The sequence below is a fragment of the Amphiura filiformis genome, chromosome 13 (assembly GCF_039555335.1).
Source record: "Amphiura filiformis chromosome 13, Afil_fr2py, whole genome shotgun sequence".
In the NCBI taxonomy this organism is placed as follows: domain Eukaryota; kingdom Metazoa; phylum Echinodermata; class Ophiuroidea; order Amphilepidida; family Amphiuridae; genus Amphiura; species Amphiura filiformis.
The window spans coordinates 937979-964292 of NC_092640.1; the positions used below are offsets into that span (position 1 = coordinate 937979).

Genomic DNA, 26314 nt, shown 5'->3' on the forward strand with positions numbered 1-26314 from the left:
GCATTTTGTGTTATTTGGTAAAGACTTAGGCCTACTACTACGTGTACTGAATTCATAATGCATGCGATATAGACAACATCATCAAAACTATCCAGTTTCAAAAAAATGTGTCATACATTTACAAAAATGTTTTTCTACAGCTATCCAGTAAACCAGTAATTCCGTATTATAGTTTTTGTGACCTCTCGGTAAACGGCACTAAGCATGCTAAGTAGGCATATGCCTATAATAATTGCAGGCCTATTATAGTCAAACACTTCCGCCCATGGTGTCAAATGCTTCGCTTTAACATGTTTAATAAATCCTCTTTTTGGTTGATCGAGTCAGGTGAACATAGTGAAAGCTGAAAATTCCTCACTTTGTGTAACTTGATAACTCTTTGGTCCAATATCTTTGCAGAATGGGAGTCTTTCTTATACACCCGTTTATGACCAAAATACACCAAATTAGAATTAGGCTAAGAATTTTAAGGCTTCATTGTTCCTATGGACACTTCTTAGGTAACTTTTTTTACAGTGAAAACTTTCCTACGTAAACAGACAATTCATTTTTTGTGGCCATATGCGTAAACGAACGCTGATGCGGCATCAGATCGCGCGTGTATACCAGCGCGTTGGTACGCACCAAAATATCCATGTACGCAATTAACTACGCATGGTGTCGCAGAAAAAATGCATTTTTGACCTATTTTGGTCAATTCAAGGTCCGGTACCCCCAATTTTTTTTTGCGCGATTTTACAGAGCTTTTTCTTTTTCATAACATATATAAAATTTAAAAATTTTGTCGATACAATTTTTTTCTACAACGCAAAAGGTGGTATATTTTGGGCAAATTGATGATTTTGCCATTGAAGTGTACAGAGATTTTTGGAAATGTACACCTCTTTTAAAACGGTTGTAGCTCAAAAGTGAGGTCCGGTACCCCCTGTTTTTTTTCCTGATTTATTATCTACACACGTATATTTTAAAATGTACAAAATATGTCAATTTAAAAAACCCTTAAGATCCCATGAAAATAACAAGTCCACATTCAAGAACACCAAGCCCTGAAACAAAATGCACGTTCGGGATCTTCTTGGCGCACAGAGATAATACAGGTCAAATGTCAAATTTTACCATTTTGTTGCAATTTCAGGCTGTCGTTTTGTCGCGTGCCATTATTATGCAACTGGGAAAATAAAACCAGGTGGTAGAGAGAGTTACTATCTAATGAGACATTTTAAAAAACACAAACTTATCTCTGTGATTAGTATTTTAGGCAATGGTATAAAAAGGCTGTCGCATGGAGTAACATGCACTTTTCAAGTTCTTGTAGATTTATGGGCCAACAAAATCCCAACAAGGAAGGACAATACATACTTTCGCATGCCGATCATGATATTATTTGCTTTATTTATTTGAGTTTTGAACTGGGCCTATTCCTTTAGGTTGCAGAATTAACGCCATAACAAATGCACGATATATGCCTACATTGTATGCATAATTTAATTTGTAGATTTTGTTCAACCCACCCTGTGGAAAACCATTTTCAACAAACCTGAATGTCTTTATCATGTTTATTTTGCAATGTTCCCAATAAATAGCCTGTAAATCAATGGGCCAATAAGATGAATACATAAAATTTTATATGGTTTGAAAGCCTATAGTTTTGTATTATTTTAAAAGGGCATTTCGTGATCCACAGCATCATCCCCCCCCACCCCACTTTTCTCCAAAAAAAGTTGATATTTTCATATCACTGGAAACCTGTGGCTACATATTGTTTATGTACAAAAAAATTTCTTGCAGATTAATTCGTTTATAGCTAAGATATCGTGAAATTGGAATTTCGTTCTGGTATATACCAGAACAAAATTATAACACATACTCTATGGGTCAGTGTAATACACATAATCATGCATAACTCGCAAACGCAAAATCGGAATCAACTGGGAATAAGCTTTTTTCGTGGATATCTACTGAACAATGTCATAAAATTGAAGAGGATGCTAGGATCACAAAATACTCCTTTAAATACTACTACTTGTCTGTAAATTTGTACTTGAGGTACCGTACCGGTAACATATTTAATAAAAATGTGTATTTTTAGTTTTCCACCCTAAGTTTTCTTACACACCCTGTATAGTACCATGAAAACTACATTATAGAGTCTCTACACATTATGCTTTCAAAAAATGTATGGTTTTGCTATTGTGCTGTTTATGGTTTTAAAGTAAAAAAAAAAGAACTTTTTTTACATACCGGTATGTGGAAAATGGTGAAATTGCTAGATTTTTCTTGATGTTATGGCTAGGCTAGGGGGTCCCATTAGACACATGACCTGCTTTTTAAAATTAAAGTCATATTGTAACATTTCCATAGAAATTATTTCCGACCACGTAACAAAAAAGATTACGTTATTTAATTTGTGAAAAATAGATAAATATAATTTAAAGATCCATTTCGTTGTGCGCCCCAAATGGAATGTGTGTCTGGTGTATGTAAAATGACACATACCCACCACAAAATGTTCTTTATACACAGTCAATTAGTTGACCACAAACACTTATATTTTCTGTCACCACCATGGTTACAAGAAGTATTTACGGTACTTGATATTTTCCAGATTTTTACCTGGCTGTTTAAGGACCTGTTTTTTTTTTTTTTTTTTTTGTTTTTTAATTTTTTATTTTGACCAACTTTGAAAAATTTGCACCAAAAATGATTAAAAAATGCTCAATTTCTAAAAAAAAATCACAAAAAAGCCTGATTTTCAATCAAGATTGAGCCGTAAATTCCTCCCCCGGTCAATTTTGTTTATTTAGTGTTTAGAAAATATACATCATAAGCATTAAAATGGTATATCGTTTGACTTCAAACTATATCCAGAAGCGGGGTTATGTTTTGTTAAACTTTGTTAAGCTCCTTCAACAAAATGGTATCTTCTTTCGTTTCTACATGTGTCTCTTTTTCCACATTGCTGGCAATAAATATCAAACAGTCATAATTGGTGGTCATTTCAAATCATTCCCAAGTCAACGAGGTTCAAGAAAGTTCTCTCATTGTTAATTGTTGGTTATACCTATACAAAATACAATGCCTGGTAACCCACCACTTGAACAGGATTTAGCAAAAGCAAACAAAGACCAGAGCTATTAAAAATTCTATACCCATCTAAGGTAGAAGCTTATTATCCACTTCAACAATATGATTATTGATTGGTGTTTGACAACCAAAATGAGATAGATGTCGCGCCAGATTGGGTTACCGATGAATACGATCGTCATGCACATTTTACATTGTAAATCAGAATACAATTTTGGGAATTTACGGCTCATTCGTGCTGTACGGTCACATATTTTTGACGAATTTGACCAAAATTAGGAAAGTACATGGAGGCAGTAAGGCCCAATATACCGTGTCTCGATTGTCTCTTGAAAGTTGAGAGTGTAATAGGTGCGTTTACGCAGTTGTCATCAGCGTGCGAACAATGCTTGACACCATCTACGTGTGTATCATATGCCCTGATGGAATTGGTTAGTGGCGCGATTCAAAACTGCCACTGTGAAATACACACATGCATTACTGCCATCTTGCAATGAGACACAGTATAGTGTTTCATCTCAAGTTGAGAGTAGCGCCATGTTGGATTTAGCACATGCTAACTAATGCCGCACATATAAACACGTGTAGATTTTGACTGTACGCATGTATAAACATGCGGCGATTTTGACCGTACGCTGGCGACACAACCGCTTAAACGCACTGATGGCACTCTCATCTACTAGTCCGGTGGCAAGGGGTCCTGAACTAGGAGTCCGTAGATTTTTGATGATTAGAAGATGCCACCTATCTGGATATGTTCTACACATGTCTAGGAACAGGAAAATCTTTGTTGCCAATTTTGGAAATGCTGCAGAGGGCGGCCATCTTGGATTTCAAAATGGCCACCATTTTCACTATATTTTGCCCTATATCTCAGCTTGTGAGTAACATACAAGGTTAAAAATGGTGGCAATACCCATGTTTGTGATACCAAGGATTCCATAAAAGCCGTTAACTTAGTTGTAAGTAGTTTAGTTTGGCGGCCATCTTGAATTTCAAAATGGCCGACATGTTAAACATACTTTCACCTATATCTCGGCTTGTGAGTAACATAGAAGGCTAAAATGGTGGCAAAACCCATGTTTGTGATACCAAGGATTTCATAAAAGCCATTAACTTAGATGTAAGTAGTTTAGTTTGGCGGCGGCCATCTTGTGTTTCAAAATGGCCGAAGTGTTAAACATATATTCACCTATATCTCGGCTTGTGAGCAACATAGAAGGCTCAAAATGGTGGCAATACCCATGTTTATGATACCAAGGATTCCATAAAAGCCATTAACTTAACTGTAAGTAGTTTAGCGGCGGCCATCTTGAATTTCAAAATGGCCAACTTGTTAAACATACTTTCACCTATATCTCGGCTTGTGAGCAACATAGAAGGCTAAAAATGGTGGCAATACCCATATTTATGATAATGATAATGGCGGTTGCAAAATTACCATCCCATAATATGTAACAATGGTCCATTCGCTGCCACCATGAATTTTAAAATGACCGTGCTGGTGAGAGCCATTTTAAACACCAGTGTCATACACATCTATGAATAACATACAGAGTAGTAATTTTTAAACTGGTGGAATCTAGATTATATGGATTTACATAAAGTTGTTGCAAGTCCTGCTAGGCTTGTTAAACATCATCATCTCTGTCCTCTTCATCGTCACGACCACTTTCTGTATGAGAAGGAGCATAGTTATTTCTACCTACGGCATGTACAGAAGTCTGTGCAAAACAGTCCATTCATTTTACACTTGCATAGTTCACTGGTACACCGAGTCTGACCATATCTGCATTTGACGGCATCTGGAGTTAGAGGCAAAATTGTGGTGTCACTGGTGGCTTCAGAAATAGTGTCTGTCACACCAAGTTGGGAAAACGCTATAATGATCTCATGGTTGGCATCCAAATTATCTAAGACCTTCCAGCATGTTTTATTGCCTTTCACGGTAAACTTCCTAGTAATTTCGGCTCCAGACAAGCCCAGGAAGATCTGCTGCTTTTGATACCCCTAAAACATATTGGTCCTAATTTTATGTTTCTATGGCTCACTCAGAGTTATCACACTTGTGTCAGCTGCACAAGATTTGGATAGCGTCTTACAGCCAGTTAAGAGACGTCCGTGTCTGGATAAAGATGTCTGGAGTCATAGCGATCAAAGACTATGTGCACTTCATTGTAAGTGTTATAGTTTTCCCAGAAACGAAAAAGGACAAGAACAGAGTTCGCTACATTTGTGTCTGAAACGATAGCAAGCAACAAGTTTAATTTGCGAGTACCCATGATGATAGTGAAACTCCACACGTGGTCATCAAGTGCTATTGAAGTGAAAGGCAAGGATGGAAGTAAATTGATAGAGCTGAGAAAAGACAGCGCATTATTTGCACGGCTTTTAGTGATATCCAAAGCTCGAGAGATGAGTTATCTGTAGTACCCAGAGCTCTCTTTGCACCAGATGGATCACTTTTCATCACTTTCTCCAAGATTGACTTGATGCCCCTCCTTGAATCACTACCTTCAGACACCTCTATCTAGGATGGAGGCTATGGATAGATCATCTAATACTTTGCCTGTTCCTTCCTTGCCTGGGGACCCAGTAATGACACATCTTCTACTGTTCATGTAAATAACTTGGATGAAGTTAGGAATAACAGTCCTGCAGCTGTTATACCTGACAGTTGCCAACATGTAACACTAGTCGATGGTAATTGGTATGGCTGATCTACAGGCACTGGACAAACCAGAGTGGGTGAAAACATGTTCAGAATATTGACCTGTCACTTTATTGAACGTTTCTGGGAGAAGTACAATACTTACGATGACGTACACGGTGTACCTAGTATGGTCTTTGATCGCTAAGACTTTGGTGACATTTCCCTTAAAGTTTCAACATGTGAACGGCCGCGAACTGGAAACAAAGCTGTGGCTTATCAGATAACAGATCAACATCAATTGCAATTAACCGAAGGTATGCGAAAGGTACTTGCACATGTTAAGACGAAATATGAGTTGACAGCTTTAGCAGAGAAGATTCTGCACCATGCTGCTTGCTATTCACAGAAAGCATGATGTAGTTACGTGGCACAATAAAGAAGAACACTCACACAGGATATTTAACCTAAGTAGTTTACAGGGGAAGGCAGACACCAAGCTCATGCTGCCCCGGGCATGCTGCATGGCATTGAGGCCACCAGCAATGGTGCTACCTCATTGAAGATCTTCTTTCCAGACACAGACGTCTTGGTCCTGGCTGTAAGGGGCTATCCAAACCTTGCAACAGACACGGGAGTGAGCCATAGAAACATAAAACTAGGACCAAGATACAATGCTTCGGGCCATCAAATGCAGCAAGTCTTCCTGTGTTGCTTGCCTTAATTGTCTAGAGCCGACATTATTGGAATGTTTGCCGACAAAGGCAGTAAGGTCTTAGATACTTTGGAAGCCAACCATGACATCATTATTGCATTGTCTTGGTGTGACAGATACTGTTTCTGAAGCAACCAGTGATGACACATTTGCCTCCAGCTCCAGATGTCGTCAAATACAGGTGTACCAGTGACCTATGCAAGTGTAAAATGAATGGACTGTTTTGCAGACTGTACATGCTGTGAAGAGAAATAACTATGTGACAATGCTCATTCTCATACATTAAGTGACTGTGACAATGAAGAGGACAGTGGTGATGATGTAACAAGCCTAGCAGATGTAGCAACTTGCAACAACTCTATGTAAATCCATATAATCTAGATGCCATCAATTAAATTACGACTCTGTATGTTATTCATAGATGTGTAGGACATTGAACAACTGGTATTTGAAATGACTCTCACCCGGGCTACATTTTAAAATTCACGGTGGCAGCGAAAGGACCATTGTTACAGCTTATGGGATGGTGATTTTGAACCCCCAATATCATAAACATTTTGAAACACAAGATGGCCGCCGCCAAACTAAACTACTTACATCTAAGTTAATGGCTTTTATGAAATCCTTGGTATCACAAACATGGGTTTTGCCACCATTTTTAGCCTTCTATGTTACTCACAAGCCGAGATATAGGTGAAAGTATGTTTAACATGTCGGCCATTTTGAAATTCAAGATGGCCGCCAAACTAAACTACTTACAACTAAGATAATGGCTTTTATGGAATCCTTGGTATCACAAACATGGGTATTGCCACCATTTTTAACCTTGTATGTTGCTCACAAGCTGAGATATAGGGCAAAATATAGTGAAAATGGCGGCCATTTTGAAATCCAAGATGGCCGCCCTCTGCAGCATCTCCAAAATTGGCAACAAAGATTTTACTGTTCTTAAACATGTGTAGAACATATCTAGATAGGTGGCATCTTCTAATCATCGAAAATCTACGGATTTTCGCTTGCTCCCCTACTATACTCTCGACTTGAGACACTACACAACTTTATAGACGAATCCGACGTGCCAAGTGATGGTCAGGATGGTCGGCCACCCAGACAAACAAGTACCTAGACCAGTGACTTTGCTTCGCGTAGTGAAGTCAACACTGCATTATAGTGCATAGCAACAATTTTGACAAGGACGCAACCCGGACGCATACAAGCAGACATGTTCGCGTCTAAGGAACATGTTGCATTTGACGCGGGCGATAACGGCGCAGCAATCATGCAAACGAGCTCGTCAAACATGTATGCGATATATTTCTCTGCGCCTAGTAACCCCGTCAATCTGTCAATATCACCTTGGATACGAGGCTTCACCTCCTGCTGTAAGGGATGGGCAGTCATAGGTCTTGGTGGTATGTCTATGGTCGGCCATACATGTAGCTGGAGGCCATCCGCGCCATACTAGCTTAGTTCGTTTGAATTGCGATCCAAGACGCCCACTATCGCAAGCGCATTGGAGCGCGTAGCACTTGCGCCGCGTCACGGAAGCGATAAACGCTGCACGCCTGTGATACTGGCATCACGTAAAATGGATGGATGGCCCCAGCTATAGCTGCCAGTAAAGTGTAGGAATGTGTCAAGTCGGATTTGTGTATAATTAATAGGTGCCGATGCGTCTCATCTCAAGCCAAGGATAATACCATGTACATTTCGCAGAGTCAAGTTGGAATCACACACGCTGTCGATGCAACCACGTAAATGCACTGAGTATTAAATGGCTTTCTGAATTTGAGACGAGATACAGTAGGCCTATTATTTTATAGTCATAAACATATTCATCAAGACAGACAAGGCGAAACTAAATAAACGATGATAAAAAGTTGAATATGTTGTCAATACTCAGCTGAATATTTTACAAGATATTGATTTTATTGAAGCTTATTACATTCTGATAACCTGAGGGAAACTTGCAGAGGGAAACCATGATGGCCTAGCTAGGCCAAGGGCTAGGCCTATGAAAAGTCCAATATGAAACAAAGAAACAAAGGAATAACAAACCAACAAACAGAGACAAAACCAAACATATTAACAACAAATAAAACATTTAAACAATTAAAATTGAATTTTATTTTTATTAATTTAGACCAACTATTTCGCAAAATTTTAATCTCATGAGAAAAACAAAACACGTACGAAAACCCACACAAAAAGTGACAAACAAAAATTACAAAAACAAACAAATAAACAACAACAAAACCATCCAGACAACAAAAACAAGCCCTTATTCTTTCATTCAGACACTGCAAATTATTTTATTTCACCAGGCCTTGTATTTCACAAACGCCTTGCCCTGCCGCCACGGGGCCTGTCAACGCCGCTATGTGCACCACGAAAAAAAAAAAAAAAAAAAACACGAACAGACATAAAAGACAAAAACGAACAAATAAACAACAAAATAAACATCCAAAAACAACAAATTATCCTTATACTTTCACTTAGACACTCTACAAAAGGTTACCTAAATTTCCTTGATGCAAAATATTTCTAAGATTGATAAAAAAGAGGTTTATTCAGACCAATTATTTCGCGAAATATTTTATTTCATGAAAAAACGCACACACCGGTCAATGCTAGCTGCATGCGCCGCGGTAAACAAAACCCCCAAAACACACGAACAGACGTCAAGACAAAAACAAACAAATAAACAACAAAATAAACATCAAAACAACAAAAACAACCACTATCCTTTCATTCAGACACTCTACAAAAGTATTACATAAATTTCCTTGATGTAAAATATTTTGAAAATTGTTAAAAAAGAGGTTTATTCAGACCAATTATTTCGCGAAATTTTTTATTTCATGAAAAACGCGCACACCGGTGGCTTTTGTCTAACACACGCGTCGCGTCACGTCACGTCACGTCACGTCACGTCACGTCGCGTCGCGTCACGTCACGTCACGTTGATATCTTCTTAAAAGTTACAAACAAGTCATACGGATTCAGTTCACGATTTCGTTTAGTTTTTCCCGGGTGTTTCCGCATCGAACCCGTCATTATCCCAGGCCCACAGTGAAATGGTTATCGGCGTGGCGATTGCTGACGGCCGCACACCACCAAATAAGCCCCATCGAAATGCACGTAAAAGGGCAAACAGATTCGCGATTTTACCTTCCATGAATTTCCAGACACGATCATTTATTTAAAAATGACTTTTTTTCTATGGCAAAATATTTACTTGTATTTGTATGAAAAAATATTCCTTATTAATTTTACTTGGCCTATACAAATGTAGGTCCTACCAGCTTCCCCCTAAAATTTTGGTGCTGGCGCCGCCACTGGACATAGGCCTATTGGCTACCCTAAGTTTGCGAATGGGTGAGTTCTTGGTGACAGCTCCATACAGTTCGCTAGTTCGCTAGTCAGAACACGTAGGGCCTATTCCATTCGCTAGTCCGATAGCTATAAAAGTTTGCTAATCCAAATCTGAAATAGGCTAATCTGTCATCTCGCTCTAAACACTATGACTAAGCTATAGAGCCTAATCACTAGTCTGATATTTAAAAAATATTAAATAAGCTTCGCTAGTTTGAATCTGTATTGTAGCCGTAAACACTTAGCTCTAACCTAACATAAGTCACCCTTTGGCGTAACACTAAAATTCTAACCAGGAAGAGCATCCCAAACCATAACCAAAGGGCCTACTATCCTAAACCTAAGAACCACGGACCCGCCTCCTTTTTTCCAACTTCAAGTAGCAAACCTTATTTATTATTCGGACTAGCAAGCTTTGATATTTAAATTCGGACTTGCGAAACGGAATAGAAAGAAGAAAAGAACTAGGGTTCATTGTGCTCACAAGTGAGCACATGTGTATTTGGCAACGAATTGGCCTTGACCTTTATTTGACCTTTGGCCCCTCAACGGTAGATTGCACATCGGGTCACTGTGGAAACGTTTTTGGTAACATTTATTGTTGACCTCTGTTTTCAGGTCAAAAGTCATACGTGGGTCAAGGTCATTCAACATGTCAGGTCAAGGTCAAGGTTAATTAATTCGGACTAGGTTTGGATCAAATCCATTGAGTCTGGAGTGAGATCAAACTTTTAACACAAATGACCCCTCAATGACCTTTGACCTTGAAGCCATATAGGAAACTTAGTAGCCACTTACCCACTTGTGCTTCCCACAAGGTTTGTGGCATGTGAAAAAAATGTCGTGAAATCACATTTTGGCCATATCAAGTAGGTCAAAGGTCAAATTAGGGTCATGGTCACACAACATTAATGGGGTGGTCAGTGATTATTGTGACCAAGCCTGGTCAAAATCCGATGTAGTATACGGGTGCTAGACTCATTTTGAAATGTTGCCAGAAAGAAGAAAAATGACCTTTGACCCCTTATTTGTGTACATCCTATATGAAGCATGGGTAGGGGATTCTTCTAAAATATTTTGGTGGAAATCGGCTTAATCGTCTAGAAGCCTTAGTATTTTTGTGTGAAAAAAATCACATTTTCAACTATATAATCAAGGTCAAAGGTCAAATTGGGGTACAAACCATAAATGGGAGTGGTCAGTGGTCATTCTGACCAAGTTTGGTTAAAATCCAACTTAGTATGTGGATGTTATAGCGATTTGAAATGTTGCCAGAAGAAAGAAATGCGGGTGAAAGAAAGCATTTGGCAACATTTGTTGCCAAATGCAAAAAGGGAGCAAAAGACAACCGAGACGAGAGCAAATATCCCCTACTGCGAATTATATGACCAGCTATTTACACCGCCATCAAAGAAGACCAAATAATACCGCATCATATACCTCACAGATTCTGCAAAAATGGATAACGTGTTTTATAAGTCTGAAACACGCGAATGAGGTAGCTTATTTTGTTTTGATAGGCCATTTTCACGTGTGTTTCAGTGGGAGCATTATTTAGTGGTGTGCGCACTGTACGTAGCCTCCGTCGCAGGCTACTCGTGTTTTTATCACACTCATAGTTTGAGAAAAGCGAAAACGCACCGCCTGCAAAAGAGGCTACACTAAACTAGGATACGGGCTGTGGTTTAAAAGTAGTTCCAGCAATCCCGATTATTTTAGGGGGCACACCACTAAATAATCGTCCCATTGAAATACACGTGAAACCACAAGAAAGTAAATTCGTTTTTCTACCCTTAGTTTCGAAAATGAGAAAATGTCGTATGGATTTTCTTAAAGTATAAAGTCTGAAATTTAATAAAATTTATTTTTTGTGACCAAGCCAGTCGAACTTTTGAGCTACGGGCACCTGAACAGCGCCCTCACGAATTTCAGCCGACAATTTCGCCTCCTTACCAGTTCCGGCCTTGATATTATTCCGACAGCCTGTCACTAATTCACAATCGATTTGAAACATTTTTTGAACAGATTTTTAATGTTGAGGTCTTACTCTATTCTGTTCATAAAAACAAGCAAGATTCACTTAAATTTAGTACCCTCGAGAGGCTCATACATTTCGCTCAGGCGCTATTTTTAACCGGAACTATACAAGGTTACACCAAATGCGGAAGGTTTTAGTGGTGTGCCCCTTATAAGGAGAAATATTTATTTTTTTCTCTATTTTTTTCAATTTTTGAAAGAATAGACAGTTTAAAGAAAAAGTATCAAATATTTTTCTTCTATGTGTCTTAGTTACGTAATGAGAGCGTTTTTCCGAAAAATGGCAAATGCCGCTTTTGCCACATTTTAGCCAAAAAAGCACGTTAATCTCGCATTAGGTCTATACCCAAAACACGTGTTGTAGGCCTACCTAGTTTTACCGCTAAATGCTCAATTTTTCTTTAAATGAAAGAAAGTCACGTTAATAATTAATTGCAAGGGTCTAGTAGCTAAAAATTGTGTAATAATTACCCCCCCCCCCATAAAAACAAGTTTGGGAGAGTTTAAGGACCCGTGCAGATTTATAACCTTCAAACCAAATCAATTAAATTCGCAGAAATCTTATTTTTTCATATATTTCGACATTTTGTTCAACTTTGAAGCCCCCTAACGGAATTATATAAAGCACGATTTGCATCTTATTCGATTTAAAATTACACATTAACATCTGAACTATCAATTTAAATCGAAATTAACATAATTCAAACAAAATCCGACTTTAATTTTGGCTTCATTTATCAAAAAGCCGAATATAGCCCCGGTTGAAAAAAGCGCCTTCGAAGGGGGCACACCACTAAATAATCGTCCCATTGAAATACACGTGAAACCACAAGAAAGTAAATTCGTTTTTCTACCCTTAGTTTCGAAAATGAGAAAATGTCGTATGGATTTTCTTAAAGTATAAAGTCTGAAATTTAATAAAAATTTATTTTTTTGTGACCAAGCCAGTCGAACTTTTGAGCTACGGGCACCTGAACAGCGCCCTCACGAATTTCAGCCGACAATTTCGCCTCCTTACCAGTTCCGGCCTTGATATTATTCCGACAGCCTGTCACTAATTCACAATCGATTTGAAACATTTTTGAACAGATTTTTAATGTTGAGGTCTTACTCTATTCTGTTCATAAAAACAAGCAAGATTCACTTAAATTTAGTACCCTCGAGAGGCTCATACATTTCGCTCAGGCGCTATTTTTAACCGGAACTATGTAAGGTTACACCAAATGCGGAAGGTTTTAGTGGTGTGCCCCCTTTATTCATTGAAGCTTTGCTGTGCTTTGCGGCATTGATGAAAAGCTGGAATTCCATGGACTATTTCACGGACTATTTATCACGTAGGGAGATAAGGGTAATTGTGGAGTTAATAATTTATTATGAACTTTTGATAACATTTCAACGTGACGCGACGTGACGTGACGTGACGCGACGTGACGTGACGTGACGTGACGCGACGCGACGCGTGTGTTAGACAAAAGCCGCAGACAATGCTAATTGCGCCGCTAAAAATGAAGCAAAACATGAACAGACATAAAAGACGAAAACAAACAAATAAACATCCAAACAACAAAAACAACCCCCTATACTTTCATTCATACTGTCTACTAACCACTACATAACTTACCTTCATGTAGAACATTGCTAAGATTGCTAAAAAAGAGGTTTATTGAGACGACTTTTTATGTCATTATTTTGAGTAAGCTTAAACGTTAGGTTTCTTACCGTAATTCCTGCATGGATGTATTTCTTGATGTTGATATCAGAGTCTCCAGTCGTTCCTTTGTAAACCCGATGAACCCTAGATACAAAATCCTGAGTTGAGGCAAAATACTAAGAATTGCTGAGAAACACTTGCTGCCATTAATTACAGGATTACTGATGAGATTCAGTGTTGTGAGTTGAGGTAATTCACCAGCTGTAGTAATTAATGCAGCCATCTCATCCTCCTTGGCGCCTTTCATGTACATCAAGTCTATCCGTTCCAATGCTTGACATTTACGTAGACATTTCACGCTGTCTACGTTTGGTAATGGGTTGTATGATATAGTAAGCTTACGTAATGAAACAAGAAATGCTATAAAGCCTGTGAATATCGTATTCATGTCTGAGCATGTAACACCCTCCATGTTACGCATCTTGAATTCTTGTAATTGCGTGCATTGAGTGAGGCTATCTGCTAATACTGATGATGTCACTCCTGGTTCAAACTCATTCCTGCTGATGTCAAGTTTGTGTAGATTTATCATCTTTGGGATTGATTTGATGACACGTGTTACATCGGAGGCATTACTACAGACACCCCGGTAAGTCAAGGATGAGGCATCCAGTTCTGAGATTACTGCGAGGGTGCGGGGATTGATTGAATCATTAATTATTTGTTGTAACAAATACTTCACATTATTCGCGAGGCCAAAATAACCTTCTTGGCAGTTCAGGCGTCTTAGGTTTGGGCAGAACCCAAGGCTATTAATGATAGGTGTAAAATCTATTTCATTTGATGAGGGTAGGCCTGCGGTTGTTTCTAGACATGAGATGTATGCCGCTAGCTTTACCGCAGCGTCATGAGTACATGCATCATTGTCTATACAGGCCCATTTATGCTTCTTCCTGATTTCATCGCTTATTGTGGCTTGATTTGCTGTGACAAATCTGTCACACTGCCTTTTCAAATCACTGATATCACGTTTCTTCATGGCGTTCACAGTGTCTGCAAAAACTTGCCTCATTGCTCCTTTCTCGATCTCTTCAATTTTCTCCTGGGCATGGGGAATTGGGTGAAGATGTATTTGTTTTACATCCTCTCCACAATACCTCATGTAGTAGGATACCGAAGAGGCAAGTTTTTGCGTGAGTCCTGTGAACAGGACTTGTCCATTTAAAAAGACAGGTTTCAAACTGTCACGCATTTCATCGCCTATTTGACCCTCATAATAACATTCCAATAATAATTCAATCAATCGTTGCACTTGGCGTGATTGCTCATAATTCAGAACTGGGTGCCTCACCTTGTCATCTTTAACCGAGTAGTACTTGTTACAGCAATCGTCTGTAGTAAACAGCTCCACCAGTTTCTTCACAATTGTTTTTGCTGCTTCTTTATTACTTCCAGCAGCAAAAACCAGGACAAGACCTAGATTTAGAGCTTCTTGAACTTCTTCAATTTCTTTCAAATACTCGGATAATTTATCTGGGTTTTCATTCAGATAAACACCGGCACAAAATTCTTGTCCTGATTTGTGAAAAAACTGGACGGAACCTGAACCTTTGTCACACAATATACCACATTTTTGACATTGAACCAGGATTCCTTCACCACCTAACTTGTCAATAGCTTCCTCTTTCGTGAATACAATATGTGTCTCAGTAGCGGTCAGGGTCTTGGCTGACATTTCTCCGAGCTTTCTGATCATTCTCTTCTGTGTAAAAAACAAACAGTAAACAGAAAGGAAAAAAGGTTGTTAATAATAATATTGTCATGTTTATATTATATTATTATTTAATAATACTTTATTGTCTCTAAGTTTTAAGCTTAGGCTATATAATTAGCAATAGCATAATACATACATGATACACTACAAACTTAGAAAACGTTTTTAGTTGGCTGTTTTTAGTCTAGGGCAGGCTAGGCTTAGTAGTACCAGTAAGCTAGGCTTAGTAGGCTAGGGCTAGGCCTTAAAGTCTGACATGAAAGCCTAGACAGGATAGCCCAAGCATAGTTTTTAGTTTTTAATGGACATCACCCATCGGGATCAAATTTGAGCCTCGCATGCTTGGCACTGGCGTGCACCGCTCAGTCCGACACGCCGCTAGTCCGAATCCAAAATACACTGCGCTAGTCCGAATCTGGAAAACACTTCTTCAGTCCGACACTGCACTAGTCCGAAACCGAAAACCATAACGCTTGTCCAAAACTGAAAACAACAGCGCTAGTCCGAAAAACACTGCGCTAGTCCGAATCGGAAAAACACTGCGCTAGCGCAGTGTTTGCCAAATTCAGATTCGGACTAGCGCAGTGTTTTTCAAATTCGGACTAGCGCAATGGTTTTCAGTGTTGGATTGAAGGAGTGTTTTACAGATTCGGAAGTGGTTTTCAGTTTCGGACTAACGCAGTGTTTTTCAGTTATGGACTAGTGGCATGTCGGACTGGCAGCAGAGTGTATTTTTTATAGATTCGGACTAGCGGCGTGTCGGACTGGTGCAGTGCATTTCAGATGCGGACTAGCGGCGTGTCAGACTAACAGAGTGTCGGACTAGCGGCATGTCGGACTAACGCCCTAGGCTGTACCCCTTGGCACTTACTGGCCAGCCATTCTCTTGGTCGGGCTGACGTCACAAAGGGGAAATAGCCTTGTAAAACCAGTGTGCGCATGTGCAGCGCATGTGCAGTTCCCTTTCTCGAGCTGGTTGCTATGCGCGCGCTTGTGCAAAGGGGACGAAGGGGACAATGTTCCCGGATGTCCGGCCGAGTGAATCCGCCCTTATGATACTATAATCACAGAGGAGGAAGAAAACAGCGCGTACCACCAGTCAAAGTCCCCGTGTATTGTATGCGGTGAGTTCTCGCATATTCATGAGGGCCGATTGTTCGATCATGCCGTGTCAAACAATCATGCCAGCGCTGCGTGCCTTCGCGTATACGCGATAGAGCGTTGCGTGCTTTCGCGATTACGCGATAGACCATGAAAATACGCGGTAATTGCGTAGCAGTCTTGCCTGTCGCATTTCATGGAACAATCGGCCCTCATTATCGGGTCACAGTGATGCGGAGACTTTGACTGGTGGTACGCTCTCTGTTTTCTTTCTCCTCTAAGTAATAGTCTGTCTCATCTCAATTTTAAAGGCTACGCCATGTTGGATTTCGCAGTGGCAGATTAGAATCAGTGCGTGTATGCAGTTGTGTCGCCAGCGTAACTTGCAAATCGCACTTCTGTCTAACTCTAAGTGTGCGTATACAGCTGTGTTCATTCAAATTAAATTTTACTTAAGTTATAGCTAAAATAATAATTTCTCGATCATGAGAGTATGAATGTACTGCATGCACTGCGTACTGTCGCAAGTTTAGTGGAATGACACGATAGCGCGATCGATTGTGCACGAACAGGAAATGCAGCGCTACCCAAAGCGTGTGTGGTCATGGTGGTAGGCATTGTACGCTTTACGCAATTGTCATTGCATGCCTATTGAGCTCTCATGATTGAGAAACTATAATTTTAGCTACTATAGCAATGTTTTATACAAAGTCAAGCAAGGCAGGCTTATTTATCTTGCTGTTTTGACCACGGCCACAACATCAACATGCATGTCATGGGCATGATGGTGATGGGCTTAGCTGTTTAATTGCAGCTTTTAATACACTGTAGGCCTATATCAACGCAAAAATATTATAATATTAATAAGGGCTAGGGCTAGGCATGCATGCATGCTAAGCATTGCTTCAAAAGAGCTATCTAAGCTCAGTCAGAGCCTCAGTCATACCTGACAAAAGGCAATATATTTTTACATCAGACCAAGCTAGGCCTAGATAATTACCCTACCTGCATACTTATATAAATATTGTGAATAGTATTCTGACAAATTTTTTGGTTTAAAGAACATTGATAGCATGATAGCTTTTAAAAAAAATGAAGCACACTGCACAGGTCCTGTTACAACAAGCAATGCAAGCTTCATCGGGAAGGCAGAGAGAGAGACAGATACCGGCCGCGCGCGGCTGATGCATGGATCGAGCAGACGACGCTATTCATGCAGTGAGGGCGTACTTTCACTTTTGCGGTCTGTCTTTTTACCAGAGGGGTCCTCACGCGCAGACAAATGTTGCGCTTAATTGGCTAAATGTAACGTAAACATAAATGTGCTAATTTATGGTAGAAGCCCAATGTAGAACTAAATATGGTGATAACTTTGGACTAATATCATGTCGTTTTATACCCACATATTATAAATTCAATTATTTTAAACCCTTGCGGTATAACCAAAAAGTCTAAAACCATTTAGGAGCTGTGCAATAAAAAAATTATGAGTCCGGGGGATTGTAAAATTGGGGGGGATAATTAAATCCCACTTAGTCTAAACCCTTGCGGTCTATAATATGTTCACAGCCTGACCATTTAGTCTAATAACCAAGAGATCCAATAACCATAATTTAGTCTAAGAACCATTAATTTTGGTCTGTATGCTTATAATCAAAAAGTCTAAAACAATTTAGGAGCTGTGCAATAATTATGAGCCAGGGAGATTGTAAAATTTGGGGGGGATATTTTTGGCAGGCCAAGAAGGGGGGGGGAGGCAAGCCATTTTTGGCAGGCTGAGGGAGGGGAGAAAGCTTTTTTAGCACACATTTACATTTAAACAAAACGCTCTAAAAGGCTTAGGAAACAGTACAGAAACGTTCTAATAGGCCTAGGCCCTATGCAAAATGTCGTGCTCGCTACGCTCGCATCATAGGCATAATAACCATTTAAAGTTGGCAAATTGGGAACCCCAAAATTTGGCATGTGCAAGGGGGGGGGGCAACGATATTTTGGCAGGCCGAGAGGGGGCAAGCAATTTTTGGCAAGCCAAGAGGGGGGGGGGCAAGTAATCTTTGCCAAGTCGAGAGGGGGTCAAGCAATTTTGGCACGCCATTTAGAAATTTTACCCCCCCCCATCATAATTATTGCACAACCCCTTAGTCTAATAGGCCTAACATTAATTTGGTCTAAATCCCATTATCTCCATTTGGTCTATTGCCCATTTGGTCTACAAATCATTATTTGTCTTTTAATCAATCAATCACTAAATAAATTGGCCTAGGCTAAATAAATAAATGATAGAAGAATGGAAGGAGAGAAGGAACGAAGGGAGAGATATAGGAAATAGCCTACATAAATAACTGGGTGGAAAATCTAATTTCGGTGGATAAATATCAGACACTTCAAGATACTTTTTTTTTCAAAATGTGTCATGAAATTATCAAAAAATTCAACATGTGCAATGATGCCCCCGCTATGTGAGATATAACGACATGAATAAGGGAGTGTTCATAAATACTTTGGTGGGGGGGGGGCTTTGAAAATATGGGGGAGGGATCAAAAAAAATTTGGGTCCTAAAAAAAGGGGAATAAAAAAAATTCAGTCCTTGATAGGGGGGGTCAAAAAATTTGAGGGTAAAACTCCGGGTAAAATGTATGAGTAGGCATGCACATTCCAATGAATGTTAAGTATCCAATTGTGTACTCTCAAGCTCAAATCAACAAAATTTGCGCACTTTACAATTTGGGTGTAACACTATGACTCTATTGAGTAATAACTACATGGTAATTTTCAGCTAATGAGTTAATGACCATAGGCGTACGCGTAGATCCCGGGGGATGGTCCATACAATCATCCCCTCCCCCCCCCTCAATGTTGATGCCTGTATACCGTAAAATGGGGTAACTTTGGGCACTTTTCAGAGTTTTTAAACCACCGCTTCCAAACAAAACCAATTATATTTCTAATTATCTCATTTTTATGACATTAGGGTTCCCTTCTACACCTTGAAGTTGAAAAAGATTTTTTAATAATTTTGTAAGGGTGCCCTAGGGGTTAAAAATAGCCTGACCAAAGTTACCCCGCATTTGGGGCAACTTTGGTCAGCCTATTACATTCCATGAAGAAAAAAAAATCAAAAAAATTGATCTTTGCTGTATATGGGCAAGTTGTTGTTTTTTGTGACAAAATTAATCAAGCACACATCCTTGCTCACAAATATTGATTTTTATTTTTTCTGAAAAATGTAAAAAAATTCTCATTTTTGGTCAAAAATCCCGATTTTTTCGTAAACTTCGAGGAAATCGGACATGAGCGACTATTATTTCTTCCAAATATATTTCTTAACAAATTGACACCAAATATGACTAAAAACAACATTGCTGTACGAAAATATGACCATTTGAAAAAAATTATTTGACCGACCAAAGTTACCCCGCTGACCGAAGTTACCCCATTTTGGGTTTATGACCAAAATAACCCCATATTTGGCCATTTTAATCTAAAAAGTGCCAAATTTTTTGCGCTTCGCGCGAATTCATTCCAGTTTTGTACCATATTTCACCAGTTTAGCTTCAAAATGGGAACATTTTTCGCGCGATCCTGACTTAGCCAGTTTGAAATAAAGAAATAGTAAAGACGTAAAAATTAAGAAATAGTTAAGACAATTAAGGATCTCAGGAACTCATGAAATTTGTTAAATTTTCTGATTTGATTTAAATCGGATTCTTTTTTTCATTTAAATCGATTTAAATTTTTTTTTTTTATTCCATGAACTATACGCCATGATATAAAAGTCAAAAGAGACCAGTGGAATGCTAGACATATTGCACAATATTATCAGGTATTTACAAAAAATCAAAACGCGTTTTCAGATGTGAAAATTTCAAATAAAAAAATTGAAAAACCCTGTTGAATTCTGCACCTTGAAAATGTTTTTTTTTTAGCAATAGATAAAATGACATCATAGAGGTATTTAATTGTATTCAAATATGTGTAGAAGCATTATAAATGAATTAAAACAGCCAATTCAAGATAGAAATTAACTTAAATTTATCAAAAATGGTAAAACTGAAAAAGTTGATTAAATCAGTGATTTAACAAAAAGTCATTTTAAATCGTGATTTAAATCAATTGATTTAAATCGTACCAACCCTGGTCCATATTTTTTTCTTTCAATTTTCATATAAAGTTTTAAGTTTTTAATAATTTTAAAAATGTTAATGCTGATCAACACGTTTATTAGTCAGCGTATCACTTGCAAGTGTGTTTGTGGAACTCTTAAGGGAACAAACCAAAAGATCGATGACGTCCTACAAACGAAACTAGTTTCGTTTAGGGGGGAGGGTGTAAAAATACTCGATTACGCTTGTAAAAAAACATCGGTCTGATGAAGAATATGTCAATATATATTTGTTTGCTTTTCCGCATCAAAATGTGTTTTTTTTTAAATCAAAAACAAACATTGTAAACCGTTATATACTAACAAAAATATTGCAATAATTAAAATTTAGACATGATTTGTATCAGTTTATTTACATTTATGCGAACATTTTAAAAGCGTGTCATCATTCATGGTGTACCCGCGGGTACCGGGTGTCCGTAAACTAGGCCCAAATAACTCGGATAAAAAAACCAACAAAAAACAAAAACCAGAAACACCAAATTAGGGGTGGTAGTTTTGGGGTCCCTTTTCCTTATTTTAAGGGCCCCCGTTTTCAAGATTTGCACTAGGGTATTCTCGAAAACGGTGTCCCAAAAAGACATGCTATGTAGGCCTATTATAGTGGATGCTCGTTTTGGAGTCCCGGTTGTTTTTAGTCCTTCAGGTAATCTCGAAAACGGTAGCCAAAACCATGTGCAACTATACTCACTATAATGCATGTACCGGGTGTCCCAAAAGTAACTTAACATTGTGAATTTGCCATAACTTGCGTTGGGTTAATAGTGTTGTTACAAAAATTGCCCAGTATGTAGATAATTCTTTTAGAAATGTTATGATACCAAACATGCGTATGTGGTCATGACCCTTTGGCATGAAATAAACGGATATCTACCATACCGTAAAACCCACTTTTATAAACGCAAAATAAGTCTCGTCATTTGAGACGTGATAACACGATATGACGTGTTATCGTTTTAAAATCTGTTTTGTTTAATTTTGTTGTGTTTGTTTGATTGTTTGTTTGTTTTCAATGCGCAAACTTCATTTTCTGTTTTATCTGGATTTTATCTGGAAACTGCTTAAGATCTTTTCTGAGGATTCGATGAACAGTTGTATGCGGTACGTTGTTCTCCATTGAAAGTCGACGGTCGTCTTGGGCTTTTCGCCACCGCTCTTCGTTATAGTCGATCTTCCTGTTCTTCCACGTCCTGCCCGAGGTAAATCATGAACAGATCCAGTTGATAGGAATTTCTGCACTAGTTGCTGGATTGTATTTCGGCTGGGTGCATAATTTACATTAAAATGTTCCTTAAAACTTTGCTTGAGTGAGTTTGTCCAACTTTGTCTCGGCAAAGAACCATACGATCTGAATCCGTTGATCTATAGGAAATTCATCTTCACTTCAACTGTTTTAAAGTAAAGTTTAATATTGTCAATATATTATCTTAAAGGGGCACTTCGTGATCCACAGCCTCATCCCCCCACTTTTCTCAAAAAAAAGTTGAGATTTTTATATCACTGGAATACTCTGGCTACATAATGTTTATGTACAAAATATTTCTTGCAGATTAATTCGTTTAGCAAAGATATCGCGAAATTTGAATTTCGTTCTGGTGCACCAGAACGAAATTACAACGTATTGTCTATGGAGCAGTGTAATACACATAATCATGCATAACTCGCAAACGCAAAATCGGAATCAACTGACATTTTGGGAATATGCTTTTTTCGTAGATATGTACTGAAAAATGTCATAAAAAGAGGATGCTAGGATCACGAAATACTCCTTTAACAGCAGTCACGCTTACGCTAGGCCATGTAATCCATGAATGTTCATACCTAAATGTAGCGTGTGCAGTGAGTGAACCAACTCTATTGTTCAGGGAAGCACATCAATCATGTGCGCGCTTGAACAAATAACATAATGAGCTTGAGCTTGCTTTTGTGGGTTTGATACACATTATGTAGGCCTACAGTTGCACAGTAAGGTCAAGAGGTCATCAATAATGCTGTTTTTGGTATCAGAATAATTCTAAAAGATCAATCTATGTGAATATGTTCTCCATTTTGGTATGAAGTAGGAAATATTTGAGATATGGCAAATTCACAATGTTAAGTTACTTTTGGGACACGCTGTATTTTGGGTCCCGTTTTGAGACATCATCATGGTTATGCCTAAACGATGGCGAATGAAGAACTGTATTGTTGTAGTAGGCCCTATGTCAGTTTGCAGTCTTTTTTATATTTTTATGTTTCTGTTCAGTGGTGTTATAATTATGTTATCAAGTTTGAGAAAGTGTGAGTAGGCGTACATTTATTTACCCATCAGAGCGATAGTAGGCCTACATGTAGGGTAGGGGTAACACTATGATTATATACCCCTTTTAGTACTACACCTTTAAATACACGACCCAAAATGTCAAGATTACATTTCTGGCAGGGAGGAAGGGGGTCGGCCGAGAAACGAAACCAGTTACGATCATCGATCTTTTGGTTTGTTCCCTAAGGGGTCTAACCCCTCATAATCTTAATATTTTGAAAAAAGGGCCTCATCGTTTTCCTGGCAGAAGCTAAAAACTACTACAATTTTACGTGAAACTGTCGTATTTTTTCAATTTAGCAACAAAAAAAACCCCGAAAAAACACCCAAAAACCACTCTCTTTGTGTTGGGGACGTGAATTTTTAATTTTATGTGGCCCGGGATGTGGCCCAGGCTACGAAAACAAACAGCATGGTATCATAGCTGCCGAATTCTGCCCAAAAGTAATATGGTGCGGCGGCCTATGAGTTTCACACCTTTATTCACTGAATTTATTAGTAGGCCTAGGGTAAGATGGGGTAGGCCCTAAGTGGGACACTTAAGGATTATATCAAAAATTAATTTCAAGAACCACTGTTCCACCTACCCCCAAGTGGATGGGGTAAGTGGGACACCATACTAAATAGGCCATATTTGGCTCATTTGCATCATTTTCTGCTATCAGGCTTGTAAAAAGCATTCTGTTTATGGTAAATGAAATTATCTCTCAATTTGTCCATAATTCTCAGCAAAGATTTTCAAATATTTGGTAATAAATAAGTATAATTCCTCAAAGTTGGCCGCCACATCAAGGTAGTGTTTTATGGTCTCAGCATCTCCCGCAGCTCAAATACCAAATAAACTCCAATATTGAGCAGTGAAATTATAAAATACATAGTTGCAATGGGGTAAGTCACCATTCGGTATCGTATTGGTGGATTTAGTGCTGCGATGAAGATGTAAGTGTCCCACTTACCCTACTGTCCCACTTACCCCATCTTACCCTATCCCAAGAACGATTCGGTCAAATTTGAATTGGTTATTCTTTGCCAAATATTATACAATATTATTTAATATTAAAATACTGTTTAAGTCATTTTAAGCCAAACTAATGTGGTAAAATGAAATATAACACTCTATGGGGAATTTAAAATCAAACTTGCTCTGTTCTCTGTTATCCTAAAAATACAATGAATTTGGCTAAATCCAATCAGGTGTAAGTCGGGACATGCTGTGTCACAATCCTGGAATTGTCACAATTCTAGAATTGTGACAGTTCAAAGTTTGTGACGCAGCCTGACAAAAGCATGGAATTGTAACAATTCTGGAATTGGGTTGGTTAGGGGAGGGGGGAGGGTGTGAATTTAGCTAACCAACTCACCCCCCCCCCTGCAAACGACCACACTGATCAGAAGCAGTAAAACATGTTTTCAACATAGGCCTACGTTCATACTTATTTAAAACAAAAAATGGACGAAATCGTTTTTTGTTTTATTTTGTTTTTCATTCATTCTTTTAATCAAGTTCATTCATTCGTCAATATCAAAGTTATATTAACAACATACCGTACAAAAGGCAATTGCTTGAACGAGAAAGCAGTAAATCCCAGTTGATTCTTCCCCACCCACTCTACATTATTATTAATTGTAGGCGGCAGTAGTTCACTTTTATGTGGTTCTCATACCCGTTTAAATTATGTTCCATAACGGCATAGTAGGGGAGAAGGCAGGGGCGTAGCCAGCTTTTCTTGGTCGGGGGGGCAAAATACAATTTCAGGGGCACAGACGAACAAAATTGCAGTTGCATCATACGATACATAGAGACTGTATGTCTTCGAGCTTTTCGAAAAAGGCTTTAGGTGTTTAAAAAAAAATATTGTGTATGTGTAATTTGTATTTCGTTCACGCCATGTCTGGTGGTCAGTAAAGGCCCCAGTTGTCTTGGATGTTTGTTGGTTTCTTTATTCTTTTAAATTTGTGCTTGAATAAAGATGATGGAATAAATGATGATGTGCGCGCGCAGTGCCAAAAAATGGTATTTTACACTATTTTCGCCCATTATCCGGCTGAAAAGGGCTTCATTTTTTACAATATGCGCGCGTAGCGCGGAAATTTGTTGTATGTTACACTATTTTGGCCCTGAATTTTGCTAGAAAGGGGGCTCCTTGCCCTTTTTCTTTTCCTTTGGCGTCCTGATTTTTTCTTTCATTTTTTGTCAGACGGGCACCTTTTCTTTCATTTTTTGTCAGGGGGCACTCTGCCCCACCGCTGGCTCCGCTACTGGGAGAAGGCCCTCGGCCCCCTCTCCCACCCACCTCCTGCCACTATAGTTACTAAATAGGGCTGTCCCTATGGCTGCCCGAACCCGAACGGTAGCTTGTCAGTGGCGCCTCTTGCATTTTATGCAACTAAATCGGGGTTTCCCCTAGACTATGACATAGTCGATTTTTGATAAATAAAAATATGTTATTAATCATGATGAACGCATTCAGTTGAACTTGAAATTATACTCATGTTTATTACATCAAATGGTTATAAAAAAGTTTATATAGTAACAGTAAAAGTAAAGTATACGTAGGCCTATATTATTGAATGCAACATTTCTTAATGGGTATAATTATAATTATAATTAAAATTATAATTGCTCACTTCATACTGAATTTTAGAATCTACCAGATTATTGATCGCGAAAGCCCGAGTAAAAAAAGATCGGGAAGCTAACAAACAGGGAGTACGGTGACTGAAAAGATCAGATGTGAAAATCTATCAATTGTGCACAAATTAATACAGAACAGAGTTTTATGCTTTTAAGCATTGTGCATTTATGCACAATGGGCAAGTGGACTACGGAATAATCTAGTTTCCCCCCTGCCAGAATATCCCTTTAAACTTTGATTAAGAAAATAGCACGAACCCAATGTTACAAAATTATTCCAACTTTTTGACAGGTGTCACAATTGCCAATTGTGACAGCTGTCACAATCCTGGAATTGTGACAGTTCCATAAATGGGACCACATACAAACCACTTCCCTGATCGGTCCGAGCAATGTATAGGGAGCCTGCCAGATTTCTTGTAGGCCTATTGTCCCCGGGGTATAGACGTTCCCCCTTTTATTCAAGATTTTCGCATAGAACCTCCAAGTTAATTTAAGAAAATGGAAGATTAGAATACTATAAAAATGAAACAGTAATCTTTATCGGGGTTCTATGTAATTTTTACATAGATTTTTCATAATCATTTCAGCGTTCATTTTCACTAAATTCAAAAATATTTTGGCGTAGGCCTATATAAAATTGAAATAAAATTCTCTGTCTCCTAAACGACACCAACTGTAACACAATTGGGTATCACGAATCGTTATGTTGTGCAGTTAATATTCATATATTCTTTTATACTTAAGATGCTTCAGTTTTTACACAAAAATATTTCATCGAAAACTCGCCCACTCGGCTATTTCAAAAAGGTAATCAGACTTCCTTA

The 26314-nt window shown here is 38.5% G+C and overlaps 1 protein-coding gene across 1 annotated transcript in view; it reads right to left on the reverse strand.

Moving 5' to 3' along the window:
- The window catches only part of LOC140168760 (uncharacterized), a 140324-nt gene that overhangs the window by 9712 nt on the left and 104298 nt on the right, over positions 1-26314 (reverse strand). Inside the window, exon 11 of the mRNA XM_072192170.1 lies at positions 13581-15274. Coding sequence (XP_072048271.1) covers positions 13581-15274 — 1694 coding nt within the window. The remainder of the gene's footprint in view (positions 1-13580; positions 15275-26314) is intronic.